Source organism: Nanorana parkeri, unplaced genomic scaffold (assembly GCF_000935625.1).
Source record: "Nanorana parkeri isolate BGI_ZX_2015 unplaced genomic scaffold, ASM93562v1 scaffold3057, whole genome shotgun sequence".
NCBI lineage: Eukaryota > Metazoa > Chordata > Amphibia > Anura > Dicroglossidae > Nanorana > Nanorana parkeri.
The window spans coordinates 2,748-19,291 of NW_017309325.1; the positions used below are offsets into that span (position 1 = coordinate 2,748).

General features: G+C 48.6%; 1 protein-coding gene across 1 annotated transcript in view; it reads left to right on the top strand.

The window, feature by feature from the left end:
* Positions 1-1,280: 1,280 nt before the first annotated feature.
* Positions 1,281-16,544, top strand: part of LOC108802720 (oocyte zinc finger protein XlCOF7.1-like) — a 26,028-nt gene continuing 10,764 nt past the window's right edge. Inside the window, exons 1-6 of the mRNA XM_018574575.1 lie at positions 1,281-1,307; positions 5,465-5,571; positions 5,659-5,793; positions 6,619-6,828; positions 6,913-7,051; positions 7,536-8,208. Of these exons, the coding sequence (XP_018430077.1) occupies positions 5,479-5,571; positions 5,659-5,793; positions 6,619-6,828; positions 6,913-7,051; positions 7,536-8,208 (1,250 nt within the window). The 5' untranslated portion in view covers positions 1,281-1,307; positions 5,465-5,478. The remainder of the gene's footprint in view (positions 1,308-5,464; positions 5,572-5,658; positions 5,794-6,618; positions 6,829-6,912; positions 7,052-7,535; positions 8,209-16,544) is intronic.

A 16,544-nucleotide genomic window follows, 5' to 3' on the forward strand; every position in this document is an offset into this window, starting at 1 on the left:
CCCTCTTTGGCTTGAAAAAGAAGAAGACGAGCCCTTCGAAACGCGTAGGCGCTTTGCATTGCCCTCGTCGTACTTTACACACCTCCGTTTTTTCCCGCCTCCACCCGCTCCATCCCACAGATGCGTGTAGGTAGGTGCAGTACGGCCAACGGCCACTAGATGCCCCCATGGGGCCTTGGAGATAGATGCAGCTCTGGCCTGGGGAGACTCTGTGTCCCAGGAGAAGTTGATTTATAGGGGGCGCCCGAGAGGGGAAGTTGAGTTCAGTTGTGGAGAGCCGTTCAGGAGAGCAGAAGTCTAAGACTGTATGCAGAGTCTCTGGAGAGAGAATGATTCTAGAACATAGGCCGGTCCATGGGAAGGACAGGACCAGGCCTAGGACTATGTAGAGCTATAGAGATTCCCCTGGAGGGGGAAGCCACGGAGCTAGGACTGACAAGGATGGGATTCCAGAGGATAGTGAGAAGCTGTAAGACTGACGATATTTGCCTCTGGCCGGTGTAAGTCGTGGACTCTGGGCTGCACCTGGGCTGTTCTTCTCTCTCTCTAATCTGTATCACCGAGCAAGTATCAAGAGATGTGCCGTCACCCCACCCGGGGGTGGCTGAACGTATACTTTGTTCTGTTAATACCTTCAAGTAAAACCAACAAAAAGACTATCTGTGTGGACTGGTTCTTCTCCCTCCAACCTCTGAGAAGGTTCTGCAGGAGTGTGATGTTGGACTGTATCGTGGCTGTAACCATCTGAGGAGGGTAGGTGTGCAATGGGGCTATGCCTGACACAGAGTGCCGTTCATGGTGGCCTTTCTCCCGGGAGGGAGCGCCGAAGACCGCAGAGGCGGTGGAAGCCATGAGGCCCTGTGTGTGCAGTACTACACGTGTGGGAGTGTTTGCACAAGGCCGAGGCCCCTGACCGTGGGCTGCCTGGTTTCGAGTTGCATACAAGGGGTTACCAGAGCCAACCCAAAGGGAACACACACGCAACACCCCGAGAGTGAACCCCGCCTACACGCTCATCCCTATCAGAGATACATTTCTATACCACATGGTGGGGTGGAAATGGTGCGTCTATAAGGACATACAGAGCACAAGGACTACGAGATGTTTCTCGGGGGCTGCAGTTCCTCTGAGCCCCACCAGGTGGTGATCTCACCTCTTACCCAGACAAGACATATCTATGATACCACAGGCAGGAAGTGACGTCATGTACAGATAGGAAGTGACGTCGGGTGCAGACAGGAAGTTCCGGGTGAGAGGTCAGCCATTGAAGCATAGAGAATACATTGTTGGAACTGGCAGCAGAGAAGGTGAATATTGTTATCATTGTACAGGGTTTATATGGCGCCAACAGTGTGTGCAGCGCCGTACAATATGAGGAGGACGTTATGGTGCAAAATACAAGCCGAGATGGGGCGCGGGGCCCTGCCTGGGAGAGCTTACACTCTAAGAGGGGGAGGGGTGGCTGTGGTATCAATCCCAAGGGAAAAGTTGGGGGAATAGGGGATGGAGGACACTGAGGGGGGGGGAGTTGTGGAGTAGAAAGATAGATTTGAGTGTCATCAGCATAGAAATGGTATTGGAAGCCATGTGAGGTGATCAACTGACCAAGAGAGGAGGTGTAGATAGATGTCTAGATGTCCTCCCAATGTCCTCCATCCAGAGTCCCCACATCCTATGACATCACACTGATCTCACATCTCCTCCCCCCAATGTCCTTCATCCAGAGTCACCACATCCTATGACATCACGCTGACCTCACATCTCCTCCCAATGTCCTCCATCCAGAGTCCCCACATCCTATGACATCACACTGATCTCACATCTCCTCCCCCCAATGTCCTTCATCCAGAGTCACCACATCCTATGACATCACGCTGACCTCACATCTCCTCCCAATGTCCTCCATCCAGAGTCCCCACATCCTATGACATCACACTGATCTCACATCTCCTCCCCCCAATGTCCTTCATCCAGAGTCACCACATCCTATGACATCACGCTGACCTCACATCTCCTCCCAATGTCCTCCATCCAGAGTCCCCACATCCTATGACATCACACTGATCTCACATCTCCTCCCCCCAATGTCCTTCATCCAGAGTCACCACATCCTATGACATCACGCTGACCTCACATCTCCTCCCAATGTCCTCCATCCAGAGTCCCCACATCCTATGACATCACACTGATCTCACATCTCCTCCCCCCAATGTCCTTCATCCAGAGTCACCACATCCTATGACATCACGCTGACCTCACATCTCCTCCCAATGTCCTCCATCCAGAGTCCCCACATCCTATGACATCACACTGATCTCACATCTCCTCCCCCCAATGTCCTTCATCCAGAGTCACCACATCCTATGACATCACGCTGACCTCACATCTCCTCCCAATGTCCTCCATCCAGAGTCCCCACATCCTATGACATCACACTGATCTCACATCTCCTCCCCCCAATGTCCTTCATCCAGAGTCACCACATCCTATGACATCACGCTGACCTCACATCTCCTCCCAATGTCCTCCATCCAGAGTCCCCACATCCTATGACATCACACTGATCTCACATCTCCTCCCCCCAATGTCCTTCATCCAGAGTCACCACATCCTATGACATCACGCTGACCTCACATCTCCTCCCAATGTCCTCCATCCAGAGTCCCCACATCCTATGACATCACACTGATCTCACATCTCCTCCCCCCAATGTCCTTCATCCAGAGTCACCACATCCTATGACATCACGCTGACCTCACATCTCCTCCCAATGTCCTCCATCCAGAGTCCCCACATCCTATGACATCACACTGATCTCACATCTCCTCCCCCCAATGTCCTTCATCCAGAGTCACCACATCCTATGACATCACGCTGACCTCACATCTCCTCCCAATGTCCTCCATCCAGAGTCCCCACATCCTATGACATCACACTGATCTCACATCTCCTCCCCCCAATGTCCTTCATCCAGAGTCACCACATCCTATGACATCACGCTGACCTCACATCTCCTCCCAATGTCCTCCATCCAGAGTCCCCACATCCTATGACATCACACTGATCTCACATCTCCTCCCCCCAATGTCCTTCATCCAGAGTCACCACATCCTATGACATCACGCTGACCTCACATCTCCTCCCAATGTCCTCCATCCAGAGTCCCCACATCCTATGACATCACACTGATCTCACATCTCCTCCCCCCAATGTCCTTCATCCAGAGTCACCACATCCTATGACATCACGCTGACCTCACATCTCCTCCCAATGTCCTCCATCCAGAGTCCCCACATCCTATGACATCACACTGATCTCACATCTCCTCCCCCCAATGTCCTTCATCCAGAGTCACCACATCCTATGACATCACGCTGACCTCACATCTCCTCCCAATGTCCTCCATCCAGAGTCCCCACATCCTATGACATCACACTGATCTCACATCTCCTCCCCCCAATGTCCTTCATCCAGAGTCACCACATCCTATGACATCACGCTGACCTCACATCTCCTCCCAATGTCCTCCATCCAGAGTCCCCACATCCTATGACATCACACTGATCTCACATCTCCTCCCCCCAATGTCCTTCATCCAGAGTCACCACATCCTATGACATCACGCTGACCTCACATCTCCTCCCAATGTCCTCCATCCAGAGTCCCCACATCCTATGACATCACACTGATCTCACATCTCCTCCCCCCAATGTCCTTCATCCAGAGTCACCACATCCTATGACATCACGCTGACCTCACATCTCCTCCCAATGTCCTCCATCCAGAGTCCCCACATCCTATGACATCACACTGATCTCACATCTCCTCCCCCCAATGTCCTTCATCCAGAGTCACCACATCCTATGACATCACGCTGACCTCACATCTCCTCCCAATGTCCTCCATCCAGAGTCCCCACATCCTATGACATCACACTGATCTCACATCTCCTCCCCCCAATGTCCTTCATCCAGAGTCACCACATCCTATGACATCACGCTGACCTCACATCTCCTCCCAATGTCCTCCATCCAGAGTCCCCACATCCTATGACATCACACTGATCTCACATCTCCTCCCCCCAATGTCCTTCATCCAGAGTCACCACATCCTATGACATCACGCTGACCTCACATCTCCTCCCAATGTCCTCCATCCAGAGTCCCCACATCCTATGACATCACACTGATCTCACATCTCCTCCCCCCAATGTCCTTCATCCAGAGTCACCACATCCTATGACATCACGCTGACCTCACATCTCCTCCCAATGTCCTCCATCCAGAGTCCCCACATCCTATGACATCACACTGATCTCACATCTCCTCCCCCCAATGTCCTTCATCCAGAGTCACCACATCCTATGACATCACGCTGACCTCACATCTCCTCCCAATGTCCTCCATCCAGAGTCCCCACATCCTATGACATCACACTGATCTCACATCTCCTCCCCCCAATGTCCTTCATCCAGAGTCACCACATCCTATGACATCACGCTGACCTCACATCTCCTCCCAATGTCCTCCATCCAGAGTCCCCACATCCTATGACATCACACTGATCTCACATCTCCTCCCCCCAATGTCCTTCATCCAGAGTCACCACATCCTATGACATCACGCTGACCTCACATCTCCTCCCAATGTCCTCCATCCAGAGTCCCCACATCCTATGACATCACACTGATCTCACATCTCCTCCCCCCAATGTCCTTCATCCAGAGTCACCACATCCTATGACATCACGCTGACCTCACATCTCCTCCCAATGTCCTCCATCCAGAGTCCCCACATCCTATGACATCACACTGATCTCACATCTCCTCCCCCCAATGTCCTTCATCCAGAGTCACCACATCCTATGACATCACGCTGACCTCACATCTCCTCCCAATGTCCTCCATCCAGAGTCCCCACATCCTATGACATCACACTGATCTCACATCTCCTCCCCCCAATGTCCTTCATCCAGAGTCACCACATCCTATGACATCACACTGATCTCACATCTCCTCCCCCCAATGTCCTCCATCCATAGTCACCCCATCCTATGACATCACACCGACCTCACATCTCCTCCTCCCAATGTCCTCCATCCAGAGTCACCACATCCTATGACATCACACTGACCTCACATCTCCTCCTCCCAATACCCCTCCATCCAGAGTCACCACATCCTATGACATCACACTGACCTCACATCTCCTCCTCCCAATGTCCTCCATCCAGAGTCACCACATCCTATGACATCACACTGACCTCACATCTCCTCCCCCCGATGTCCTCCATCCAGAGTCACCACATCCTATGACATCACACTGACCTCACATCTCCTCCCCCCGATGTCCTCCATCCAGAGTCACCCCATCCTATGACATCACACTGACCTCACATCTCCTCCTCCCAATACCCCTCCATATGGGGTCAGTACAACCTGTGATATCAATGTTATCTGTCCACAGGGAGACCTCCATTGATGACTGCACCAATGATGGAGGAGGACCGTAGTCACATGACTGAGAAGATACTAAACCTCACCCTGGAGATCATCTACCTGCTGACCGGAGAGGTGAGGAGGATTCTGGGAGGTCACGTGACCTGACCTGACCGGTGAGGTGAGGGGGATTCTAACACAATATTCCAATTGGGTTTACAGAGTTTTCCTCTTCTGAAATCTGGTGATCATGTGACCATCACAGTGCCTCCGTGTGACTCCTCAAAACCCGAGAGACCCAACATGAAGAAGATTCTAGAAGTCACCAAGAAGATCACTGAGCTGCTGACGGGAGAGGTGAGCGGTGCCGGGAATTCTGGGACATGATCCAGGAACAGACAAGGGGTGTGTCTGGGTGGTGACGGTATCATTGTGTGTGTCAGGAAGTCTCCGTTTCTTCTTCTAGGGTGGGGGGTGTTCAGAAGACAAGAAGGACTCGTATAAGAATGTAAAGAAGAAGAATCGTAAAACCTTCACATCACCGGGTAAGAGGAGAGAGCAGTACGGAGGCTCCGCCTACATCCCCCATCATCTGATACACACATAGAAACAATGTATTCAGTCAGTGTGTGTGTTTCCTACAGATGGATCCAGTAAGAGGAACCCACCAGAGAGATGTCCCCGCCCTCTGTATTCCCGGGATTCCACCCAGGAAGATCTCACCCTCCCCCACCATGAGAGATGTCCCCGCCCCCTGTATTCCCGGGACTCCACCCAGGAAGATCTCACCATCCCCCACCAGGATCAGGTAGATGATGGATCATTATTGGTGGAGATGAGTTATACGCAGTCGTGTCGGTTACAATGAACGTTTCTTCTATTCTCAGAGCGGAGACCTCGGGGATCATAATATTGTTGTGAAAGAAGAATATAAAGAGGAGGATGAGGAGTACGGGGTGACGGAGGAACCTTCTGAAGGACACAAGGACAATATGGAGGCGTCATCCAGCTACAAGAACCCACCAGAGAGATGTCCTCTGACCCGCCCCCTGTATTCCCGGGACTCCACCCAGGAAGACCTCACCATCCCCCACCAGGATCAGGTAGATGATGGATCATTATTGGTGGAGATGAGTTATATGCAATCGTGTCGGTTACAATGAACGTTTCTTCTATTCTCAGAGCGGAGACCTCGGGGATTATAATATTGTTGTGAAAGAAGAATATAAAGAGGAGGATGAGGAGTACGGGGTGACGGAGGAACCTCCTGAAGGACACAAGGAGGTTATGAGAAGGCCACGTAGAAAGAGGAACCCACCAGAGAAATGTCCCCGTCCTCTGTATTCCCGGGACTCCACCCAGGAAGATCTCACCATCACCCGCCATGGTCAGGTGGGTGGAGTTGAGGGGCGGGAGCATGTGGAGATGATGGGCGGACTCTACAAGATGAGACTTTCTGCCGTTCTGTTGGTTTAGGGTGAAGATCTGATGAAGATGAAAGTTGAGGGTGAAGTAGAAGAGACGTATGTGAGGGATGATCAGCGATATACGGAGGAGGAGGCCGGAATGATGAGGACTTCCATAGAGGAGGACACGCCTACACAGATCAGCACAGGTGACCCATAATATACTCTTCTGTTATCTCTGCTCTCTAATTGGTCCATAGTAGGGCGGAGCTGAGTGATATCATCCAATAGGTTGGTAATGGTCGCCTCCCTCTACTGATACCCGTCCTGGGGCTCAGCTGGTTGGGTTTCTCTCCCAGTTCCGGAAGCCTCGGCCTGCGGTCACTCCTTCTCTGCTGAAGGTTCTACAAGTCAGAACTTTGTTCCTTTAGAGATCACATGACCCAGTGCCTAGGCTTGTGGTTGGGTGAGGAGCATGCTCCTCCCAGTCCCCATTGGCTCCTCTGACAAGGCTGTGTAGATGTAGAAGTGATCTGGGAGGAGTCCCTTTGACTGAAGAGGGGGAGGAGTCCCGGCTGGTTGGGACCTCCTCATAGAACATCCACTCCCTCAGATCTCCTGATCCAGATGGAATGTTGAGTGAAGTCATCTCACCCTCTCATATCTCTCCGTCATGTGTCTCTATGTTTCCAGGACACGCCATGGAGGAACCCTCAAAGGATCCTCTGACTTTATCTCCAGGTTGTAAGATGGAAGATGAGGACATCACAGCAGATTGTGCGGGAGAAGAGACAATGAGCTCCGCTATGGATGGTGGACCTCACAGTGTGGATGGAACACAGAATCCCTCTGACTCTGAGCAACCTCGTCCGGTGGGGGGTGGTGCCGGAATTCAGGGGAAGAAAACATTTCCCTGTCCTGAGTGCGGGGAAAGTTTTCGGTCTGAGTTACGTCTTTGCATACATCAGAGAACACACACGGGTGGGGAGCTTCATTCCTGTCCTGAGTGCGGGAAAATCTACCTTTGCAAGTCCGCACTGAACACTCATTACAGATCTCACACCGGGGAGAAACCGTACACCTGCCTTGAGTGCGGGAAATGTTTTTCACGCAGATCAGACCTAGTTATACACGAAAGATCTCACACAGGGGAGAGGCCATATTCTTGCCCTGAGTGCGGGAAACGGTTTTCACAGAAGACCAGCCTTTACAGACATAAGAGATTGCACACGGGGGAGAAGCCATATTCCTGCCCTGAGTGCGGGAAATGCTTTTCACAGTTATCCCTTCTTAACACCCATCAGAGGTCACACACAGGAGAGAAGCCATACTCCTGTCCTGAGTGCGGAAAAGGTTTTACACGAAAGTCCCATCTTGCCGTACATCAGATAGGCCACACGTGGGAAGTGCTGTTTTCCTGCAATGAATGTGGTAAATGTTATACCGAGAAATCGGAGCTCGTTGCGCATCGGAAATCTCACACAGGGGAGAGTCCATATTCTTGCACCGAGTGTGGGAAATGTTTTTTAAAGAAGTCGCATCTAATCTCCCATCAGAAGTCTCACACAGGGGAGAAGCCTTATGCCTGCACCGACTGTGGGAGAACTTTTTCGCAGAAGTCCAATCTTACCAGACATCAGAGAACCCACTCAACCCTCGAGGAGTCTTAGTGTCCCGAGTGTGGGAAAGGTTTTCTATATGGGTCATATTTTGCCATACATGATCTCACCCGGGGACGAGGCCCACTTTGTTATACTCATTAGACATAGTAATAAAGCTTGTAACAAAGAAATACAGTCTCGTGTCTTTTGTTACACGGGTAACTTCTATATCAAGCGTAGCTGGGGATAGAAGTAACGTTCGATGCATACAGAGCTAATGTGATCTTATAGGTTCCTGTCCTACTGACTATTGGGGAAGGGGAGAGGTAGACCATGGACCACAAGGCACAGCTCGGGGCAACAAATGTCGGGGAGGCTCAAAGCAGATTCAATGGAATACTTGACTTGTACCCAGAATTGGTGTGATAGCGGACAAGATCCTAATGTGAGAAAAATCGGCATCCTACCCCCAACCTCGAAAACAGAGTGGGGATTGGTGAAGTGCGACATGATAAAGTGGAGTGGGGGGGAAGTGAAGTGGAGTAGATCTGGTGGTGTAATTTACATTGTAGTTGTATGTCCTACGAGGAGATGACTGAGGACGTACAGAGGCCTCCTGCAAGTTCTCACAAGCTTCCGGCACCAGCTGGGTATCGTGTTCTGCCATTTGGGAGGAGGAGATGTGAGGTCAGTGTGATGTCATAGGATGGGGTGACTCTGGATGGAGGACATTGGGGGGAGGAGATGTGAGGTCAGTGTGATGTCATAGGATGGGGTGACTCTGGATGGAGGACATTGGGAGGAGGAGATGTGAGGTCAGTGTGATGTCATAGGATGGGGTGACTCTGGATGGAGGACATTGGGGGAGGAGATGTGAGGTCAGTGTGATGTCATAGCATGTGGTGATTCTGGATGGGGAGTTTGAGAAATGGTCACCTTAAGAGCTGGAAATAGAGTAGTAGCTACGTGCCGATATTGGTAATCGTATAAACATGGGTCCGGGGGAGACGTCCACTCCAATGTCCTGCCTTCCCAGCAAAAAGCCGGTGTACAAATGTGATACTCCTCGAATCCCAAAGCACAGCTCCGTGGACAGTCAAGAACTCCGGCAAGGGCGGGTTGACCCAAATCGGGTTGTCGGTCAGTTTAAGTCCAATCTGTCTTCAAGAAGGTCCTCTGGAGTATTCTCAATGTGGTTTTAACATGGGATGCCGATAGGTTGACAGTAGACAGAGTCCATGGAGGACTTGGAGGAGGTCATACTAGATGTCTCAGTAGCTCTACAAGCTTTGTTCCTGGAGGGTTGGAGCCGGTTATGAAGATTGCTTCTTTGTGTGAAGTGAAAGTTGAGGAATGTCAGGCCTAAAGACTTTCGGGGTATTCAAAGGGTTTTTAATGAAATTCTGGGGGTACACCAGTGCCAGAGAAAGGAGGAGCAAATGGAGTCCATTTGTAATCCTGCCCATGAGGTCCAGTGGAAGTCCATCCATTGTCTGGCTTCTATTGTGAAGAGTCTAGATGTTGTCATGAGAGATCGGAGATATCAACTCCTCCACAACCTTGACGTGGTGGACCGGATGTATATGGGATGTCGTTTCTGGATCTAGAGGGAAAAGGTCGAGATTTCTCCCAATTGACTTCAAATCTGGAAAATACTCCAAACTCCGGGGATTTAGAAGGTGACAACAGATTGGTTGGGGTCTTCCAGTTCATAAAGGTGCGTAGTCTGGAACTCTCGCCTCATAATGTGAGCACCAGCCTACGCAAAGAAGAGGTCCACCCTCTAGCTAGCTGCTCAGGTACTTCTTGCAGCGGGTCAACTAATGTGGCCAACGTCTACAGCCCGGAGTCTTCTCGTCCTCTGCTATTAGAGTCTATGCCATCTTTGGAGTCTTCTCGTCCTCTGCTATTAGGGTCTATGACATCTTTGGTGTCTTCTCCTCCTCTGCTATTAGTCTATGACATCTGTGGAGTCTTCTCCTCCTCTGCTATTAGAGTCTATGACATCTTTGGAGTCTTCTCGTCCTCAGCTATTAGAGTCTATGCCTTCTTTGGAGTCTTCTCATCCTCCGCTATTAGGGTCTATGACATCTTTGGAGTCTTCTCGTCCTCTGCTATTAGAGTCTATGACATCTTTGGAGTCTTCTCGTCCTCTGCTATTAGAGTCTATGCCATCGTTGGAGTCTTCTCATCCTCCGCTATTAGGGTCTATGACATCTTTGGAGTCTTCTCGTCCTCTGCTATTAGAGTCTATGACATCTTTGGAGTCTTCTCCTCCTCTGCTATTAGAGTCTATGCCATCTTTGGAGTCTTCTCCTCCTCTGCTATTAGTCTATGCCATCTTTGGAGTCTTCTCCTCCTCTGCTATTAGAGTCTATGACATCTTTGGAGTCTTCTCGTCCTCTGCTATTAGAGTCTATGGCATCTTTGGAGTCTTCTCGTCCTCTGCTATTAGAGTCTATGACATCTTTGGTGTCTTCTCGTCCTCTGCTATTAGAGTCTATGACATCTTCGGAGTCTTCTCATCCTCTGTTATTAGAGTCTATGACATCTTTGGAGTCTTCTCATCCTCTGCTATTAGAGTCTATGACATCTTTGGAGTCTTCTCGTCCTCCGCTATTAGAGTCTATGACATCTTTGGAGTCTTCTAGTCCTCTGCTATTAGAGTCTATGGCATCTTTGGAGCCTTCTTGTCTCAGCTATTAGAGTCTATGACATCTTCGGAGTCTTCTCGTCCTCTGCTATTAGAGTCTATGACATCTTCGGAGTCTTCTCGTCCTCTGCTATTAGAGTCTATGGCATCTTTGGAGCCTTCTTGTCTCAGCTATTATAGTCTCTATGCCATATTTGGATTATTCTCATCCTCTGCTATTAGAGTCCATGCCATCTTTGGAGTCTTCTCCTCCTCTGCTATTAGAGTCTATGCCATCTTTGGAGTCTTCTTATCCTCCGCTATTAGGGTCTATGACATCTTTGGAGCCTTCTTGTCTCAGCTATTAGAGTCTATGGCATCTTTGGAGCCTTCTTGTCTCAGCTATTAGAGTCTATGGCATCTTTGGAGCCTTCTTGTCTCAGCTATTAGAGTCTATGGCATCTTTGGAGCCTTCTTGTCTCAGCTATTAGAGTCTATGGCATCTTTGGAGCCTTCTTGTCTCAGCTATTAGAGTCTATGGCATCTTTGGAGCCTTCTTGTCTCAGCTATTAGAGTCTATGGCATCTTTGGAGCCTTCTTGTCTCAGCTATTAGAGTCTATGGCATCTTTGGAGCCTTCTTGTCTCAGCTATTAGAGTCTATGGCATCTTTGGAGCCTTCTTGTCTCAGCTATTAGAGTCTATGGCATCTTTGGAGCCTTCTTGTCTCAGCTATTAGAGTCTATGGCATCTTTGGAGCCTTCTTGTCTCAGCTATTAGAGTCTATGGCATCTTTGGAGCCTTCTTGTCTCAGCTATTAGAGTCTATGGCATCTTTGGAGCCTTCTTGTCTCAGCTATTAGAGTCTATGGCATCTTTGGAGCCTTCTTGTCTCAGCTATTAGAGTCTATGGCATCTTTGGAGCCTTCTTGTCTCAGCTATTAGAGTCTATGGCATCTTTGGAGCCTTCTTGTCTCAGCTATTAGAGTCTATGGCATCTTTGGAGCCTTCTTGTCTCAGCTATTAGAGTCTATGGCATCTTTGGAGCCTTCTTGTCTCAGCTATTAGAGTCTATGGCATCTTTGGAGCCTTCTTGTCTCAGCTATTAGAGTCTATGGCATCTTTGGAGCCTTCTTGTCTCAGCTATTAGAGTCTATGGCATCTTTGGAGCCTTCTTGTCTCAGCTATTAGAGTCTATGGCATCTTTGGAGCCTTCTTGTCTCAGCTATTAGAGTCTATGGCATCTTTGGAGCCTTCTTGTCTCAGCTATTAGAGTCTATGGCATCTTTGGAGCCTTCTTGTCTCAGCTATTAGAGTCTATGGCATCTTTGGAGCCTTCTTGTCTCAGCTATTAGAGTCTATGGCATCTTTGGAGCCTTCTTGTCTCAGCTATTAGAGTCTATGGCATCTTTGGAGCCTTCTTGTCTCAGCTATTAGAGTCTATGGCATCTTTGGAGCCTTCTTGTCTCAGCTATTAGAGTCTATGGCATCTTTGGAGCCTTCTTGTCTCAGCTATTAGAGTCTATGGCATCTTTGGAGCCTTCTTGTCTCAGCTATTAGAGTCTATGGCATCTTTGGAGCCTTCTTGTCTCAGCTATTAGAGTCTATGGCATCTTTGGAGCCTTCTTGTCTCAGCTATTAGAGTCTATGGCATCTTTGGAGCCTTCTTGTCTCAGCTATTAGAGTCTATGGCATCTTTGGAGCCTTCTTGTCTCAGCTATTAGAGTCTATGGCATCTTTGGAGCCTTCTTGTCTCAGCTATTAGAGTCTATGGCATCTTTGGAGCCTTCTTGTCTCAGCTATTAGAGTCTATGGCATCTTTGGAGCCTTCTTGTCTCAGCTATTAGAGTCTATGGCATCTTTGGAGCCTTCTTGTCTCAGCTATTAGAGTCTATGGCATCTTTGGAGCCTTCTTGTCTCAGCTATTAGAGTCTATGGCATCTTTGGAGCCTTCTTGTCTCAGCTATTAGAGTCTATGGCATCTTTGGAGCCTTCTTGTCTCAGCTATTAGAGTCTATGGCATCTTTGGAGCCTTCTTGTCTCAGCTATTAGAGTCTATGGCATCTTTGGAGCCTTCTTGTCTCAGCTATTAGAGTCTATGGCATCTTTGGAGCCTTCTTGTCTCAGCTATTAGAGTCTATGGCATCTTTGGAGCCTTCTTGTCTCAGCTATTAGAGTCTATGGCATCTTTGGAGCCTTCTTGTCTCAGCTATTATAGTCTCTATGCCATATTTGGATTATTCTCATCCTCTGCTATTAGAGTCCATGCCATCTTTGGAGTCTTCTCGTCCTCTGCTATTAGAGTCTATGCCATCTTTGGAGTCTTCTTATCCTCCGCTATTAGGGTCTATGACATCTTTGGAGTCTTCCCCTCCCCTGCTATTAGAGTCTATGACATCTTTGGAGTCTTCTCCTCCTCTGCTATTAGAGTCTATGACATCTTTGGAGTCTTCTCATCCTCCGCTATTAGAGTCTATGACATCTTTGGTGTCTTCTCATCCTCCGCTATTAGGGTCTATGACATCTTTGGAGTCTTCTCGTCCTCTGCTATTAGGGTCTATGACATCTTTGGAGTCTTTTCCTCCTCCGCTATTAGGGTCTATGACATCTTTGGAGTCTTCTCCTCCTCTGCTATTAGAGTCTATGACATCTTTGGAGTCTTCTCATCCTCTGCTATTAGAGTCTATGACATCTTTGGAGTCTTCTCCTCCTCTGCTATTAGTCTATGCCATCTTTGGAGTCTTCTCCTCCCCTGCTATTAGAGTCTATGACATCTTCGGAGTCTTCTCGTCCTCTGATATTAGAGTCTATGACATCTTCGGAGTCTTCTCATCCTCTGCTATTAGAGTCTATGCCCTCTTTGGAGTCTTCTCCTCCTCTGCTATTAGAGTCTATGTCTTCTTTGGAGTCTTTGCGTCTTCTATTGAGGATGGTAAAGAAGGGGGAAGGAGTGACCGGGGGTAGAGAAGAGAGGAACTGGGAGAAAGGATACCAGGCCGAAGGAGGGTGGATCAGAGGCATACTAGGTCATTGTTTTCTCCTCGTCCTCTGCTATGAGTCTATGCCATCTTTGGAGTCTTCTCCTCCTCTGCTATTAGTCTATGACATCTTTGGAGTCTTCTCCTCCTCTGCTATTAGAGTCTATGACATCTTTGGAGTCTTCTCATCCTCCGCTATTAGAGTCTATGACATCTTTGGTGTCTTCTCATCCTCCGCTATTAGGGTCTATGACATCTTTGGAGTCTTCTCGTCCTCTGCTATTAGGGTCTATGACATCTTTGGAGTCTTTTCCTCCTCCGCTATTAGGGTCTATGACATCTTTGGAGTCTTCTCCTCCTCTGCTATTAGAGTCTATGACATCTTTGGAGTCTTCTCATCCTCTGCTATTAGAGTCTATGACATCTTTGGAGTCTTCTCCTCCTCTGCTATTAGTCTATGCCATCTTTGGAGTCTTCTCCTCCCCTGCTATTAGAGTCTATGACATCTTCGGAGTCTTCTCGTCCTCTGATATTAGAGTCTATGACATCTTCGGAGTCTTCTCATCCTCTGCTATTAGAGTCTATGCCCTCTTTGGAGTCTTCTCCTCCTCTGCTATTAGAGTCTATGTCTTCTTTGGAGTCTTTGCGTCTTCTATTGAGGATGGTAAAGAAGGGGGAAGGAGTGACCGGGGGTAGAGAAGAGAGGAACTGGGAGAAAGGATACCAGGCCGAAGGAGGGTGGATCAGAGGCATACTAGGTCATGATCCAATCCACTAGACTTGAGCCATTACATAGTTACATAGTATTTGGGGTTGAATAAAGACATACGTCCATCAAGTCCAACCCATATAGGTCCACGAATCATCTCATTCTTAGGGATACTGGTATTCCACCAAGGAAGACAGTACTTTGAGGAGTGTGAGGTGGACATCATAGAGAACAGCCAAGAGTCTCTCATTGATCATGGTAGCCATGATTCATCACTTAACCTCCCCGAATTTCAGAGTGGATTGTGGGCAAGATTCAGCAATTGTCTATCTGGTGGAAAATATGACTCACCAATTGGCCTTCATTTGTTGGAAGGCTTAGAATATTTTTATTCAGGAGGACTCTCCAGAGGGTCACGCTCTAGTTGGCAGTGGAGATGTAGATGCGGATCCAGTTTATGGGCCTTGGAACATTCGCACCATATGTAGGACATGGTGCCATGGAAAGTACAGCCTCAGAAGTATATGATATTTCAAAACAATACCGGCGCCTTCAAATCCACAAAGAGCCCAGCAGTAAAAATACAGCAAACACGATGGAGGCAGCTCCCACAGATTAGACTGACCACCAGTCTATGAGAAAAGGAACAAAAGAGAGCGCCTCCATAGTCACTATGATATTTCATCTATGGGTACCATCTCATCAAGAGTTCTCCAAAGCTATCACGTTGAATGAACTTTTAGTTCTTCCTGCCCATATAGTGTTCTAGTCCACCAAGACAGGACCCCAGGTCCTGTTCCCACTTATCATATAAGAGAGTTCCCCAGGAAGCTGATGAGATAAGATCCTTGTATATTGTCAAGATTAGTCCCACCAACTATGGATCTAAAAGGCACCAACTTTCGAAGGTGGTGAGCAAACAGGGTTATCCGTCCTGACCCTCATGAAAGAACCCAACAAATGCTTCATCGGTAAGAATCTTAATAGTTCTGAGTTTGGAGGTTTCCCGGTTTTCTGGAGGTACGGGATTGATTTAATACCATCTGGAATGAAGAAGTTATGAACAAATCTAAGTGCATGATGAGGTCAGAGGCTTCTGTATGGGCAGGGCCAAATAGAGGAGAATGTAGGATCCTTGTCAGCGGGGCAACAGAAGACTGCTGCAAAGCTAGTCTACATCTCACCTGCCCAAGGAGTGGCATCCTGGATGGAAGGGTGATGTTGTGGTGGAAGCCAAATCGGACCACAGCTGAACTTTAGAAGGTTGAACTGTTCTATACGTAGAATGTGGTCTGGTACTGTTGCAGGTAGAGCACTTTCGACAAGTCCATCATCTTTATGGCATTGATCCTACCAAACCACTAGATGGGCAGATGCCTCCGTGTGTCAAGCAAATGAGACAATTCTCTAAGAAGAGCCGGATCATTCACTCCATAGAGGGAAGCAGAGAAGATGAACTCCCAAGTACTTCAGCTTAGAGGACCATTGGAATCAGTCCTTAGTCTGAACTGTGGAAAGAGCGTGCGGATCCAATGGGACATTCAAAACTTCTGATTTTCATTTACGTGTAGACCAGAAACATCTGCAAATGCAGAGAGGCCCGAGAACAGGCCCGGCAGCAAAGACATATGTGGATCGGAAAGATGCAGCAGAATGTCATCTATGAAGAACATCAGTATATGATGAGTGTCTGCTACTTCAAATCCTTTATATCAGGGTGTGACCTGATTACAATAACGAGGGGGTCCTAAGGAAGGTTGAGGACCATAGGGGAAAGGGGGGGGG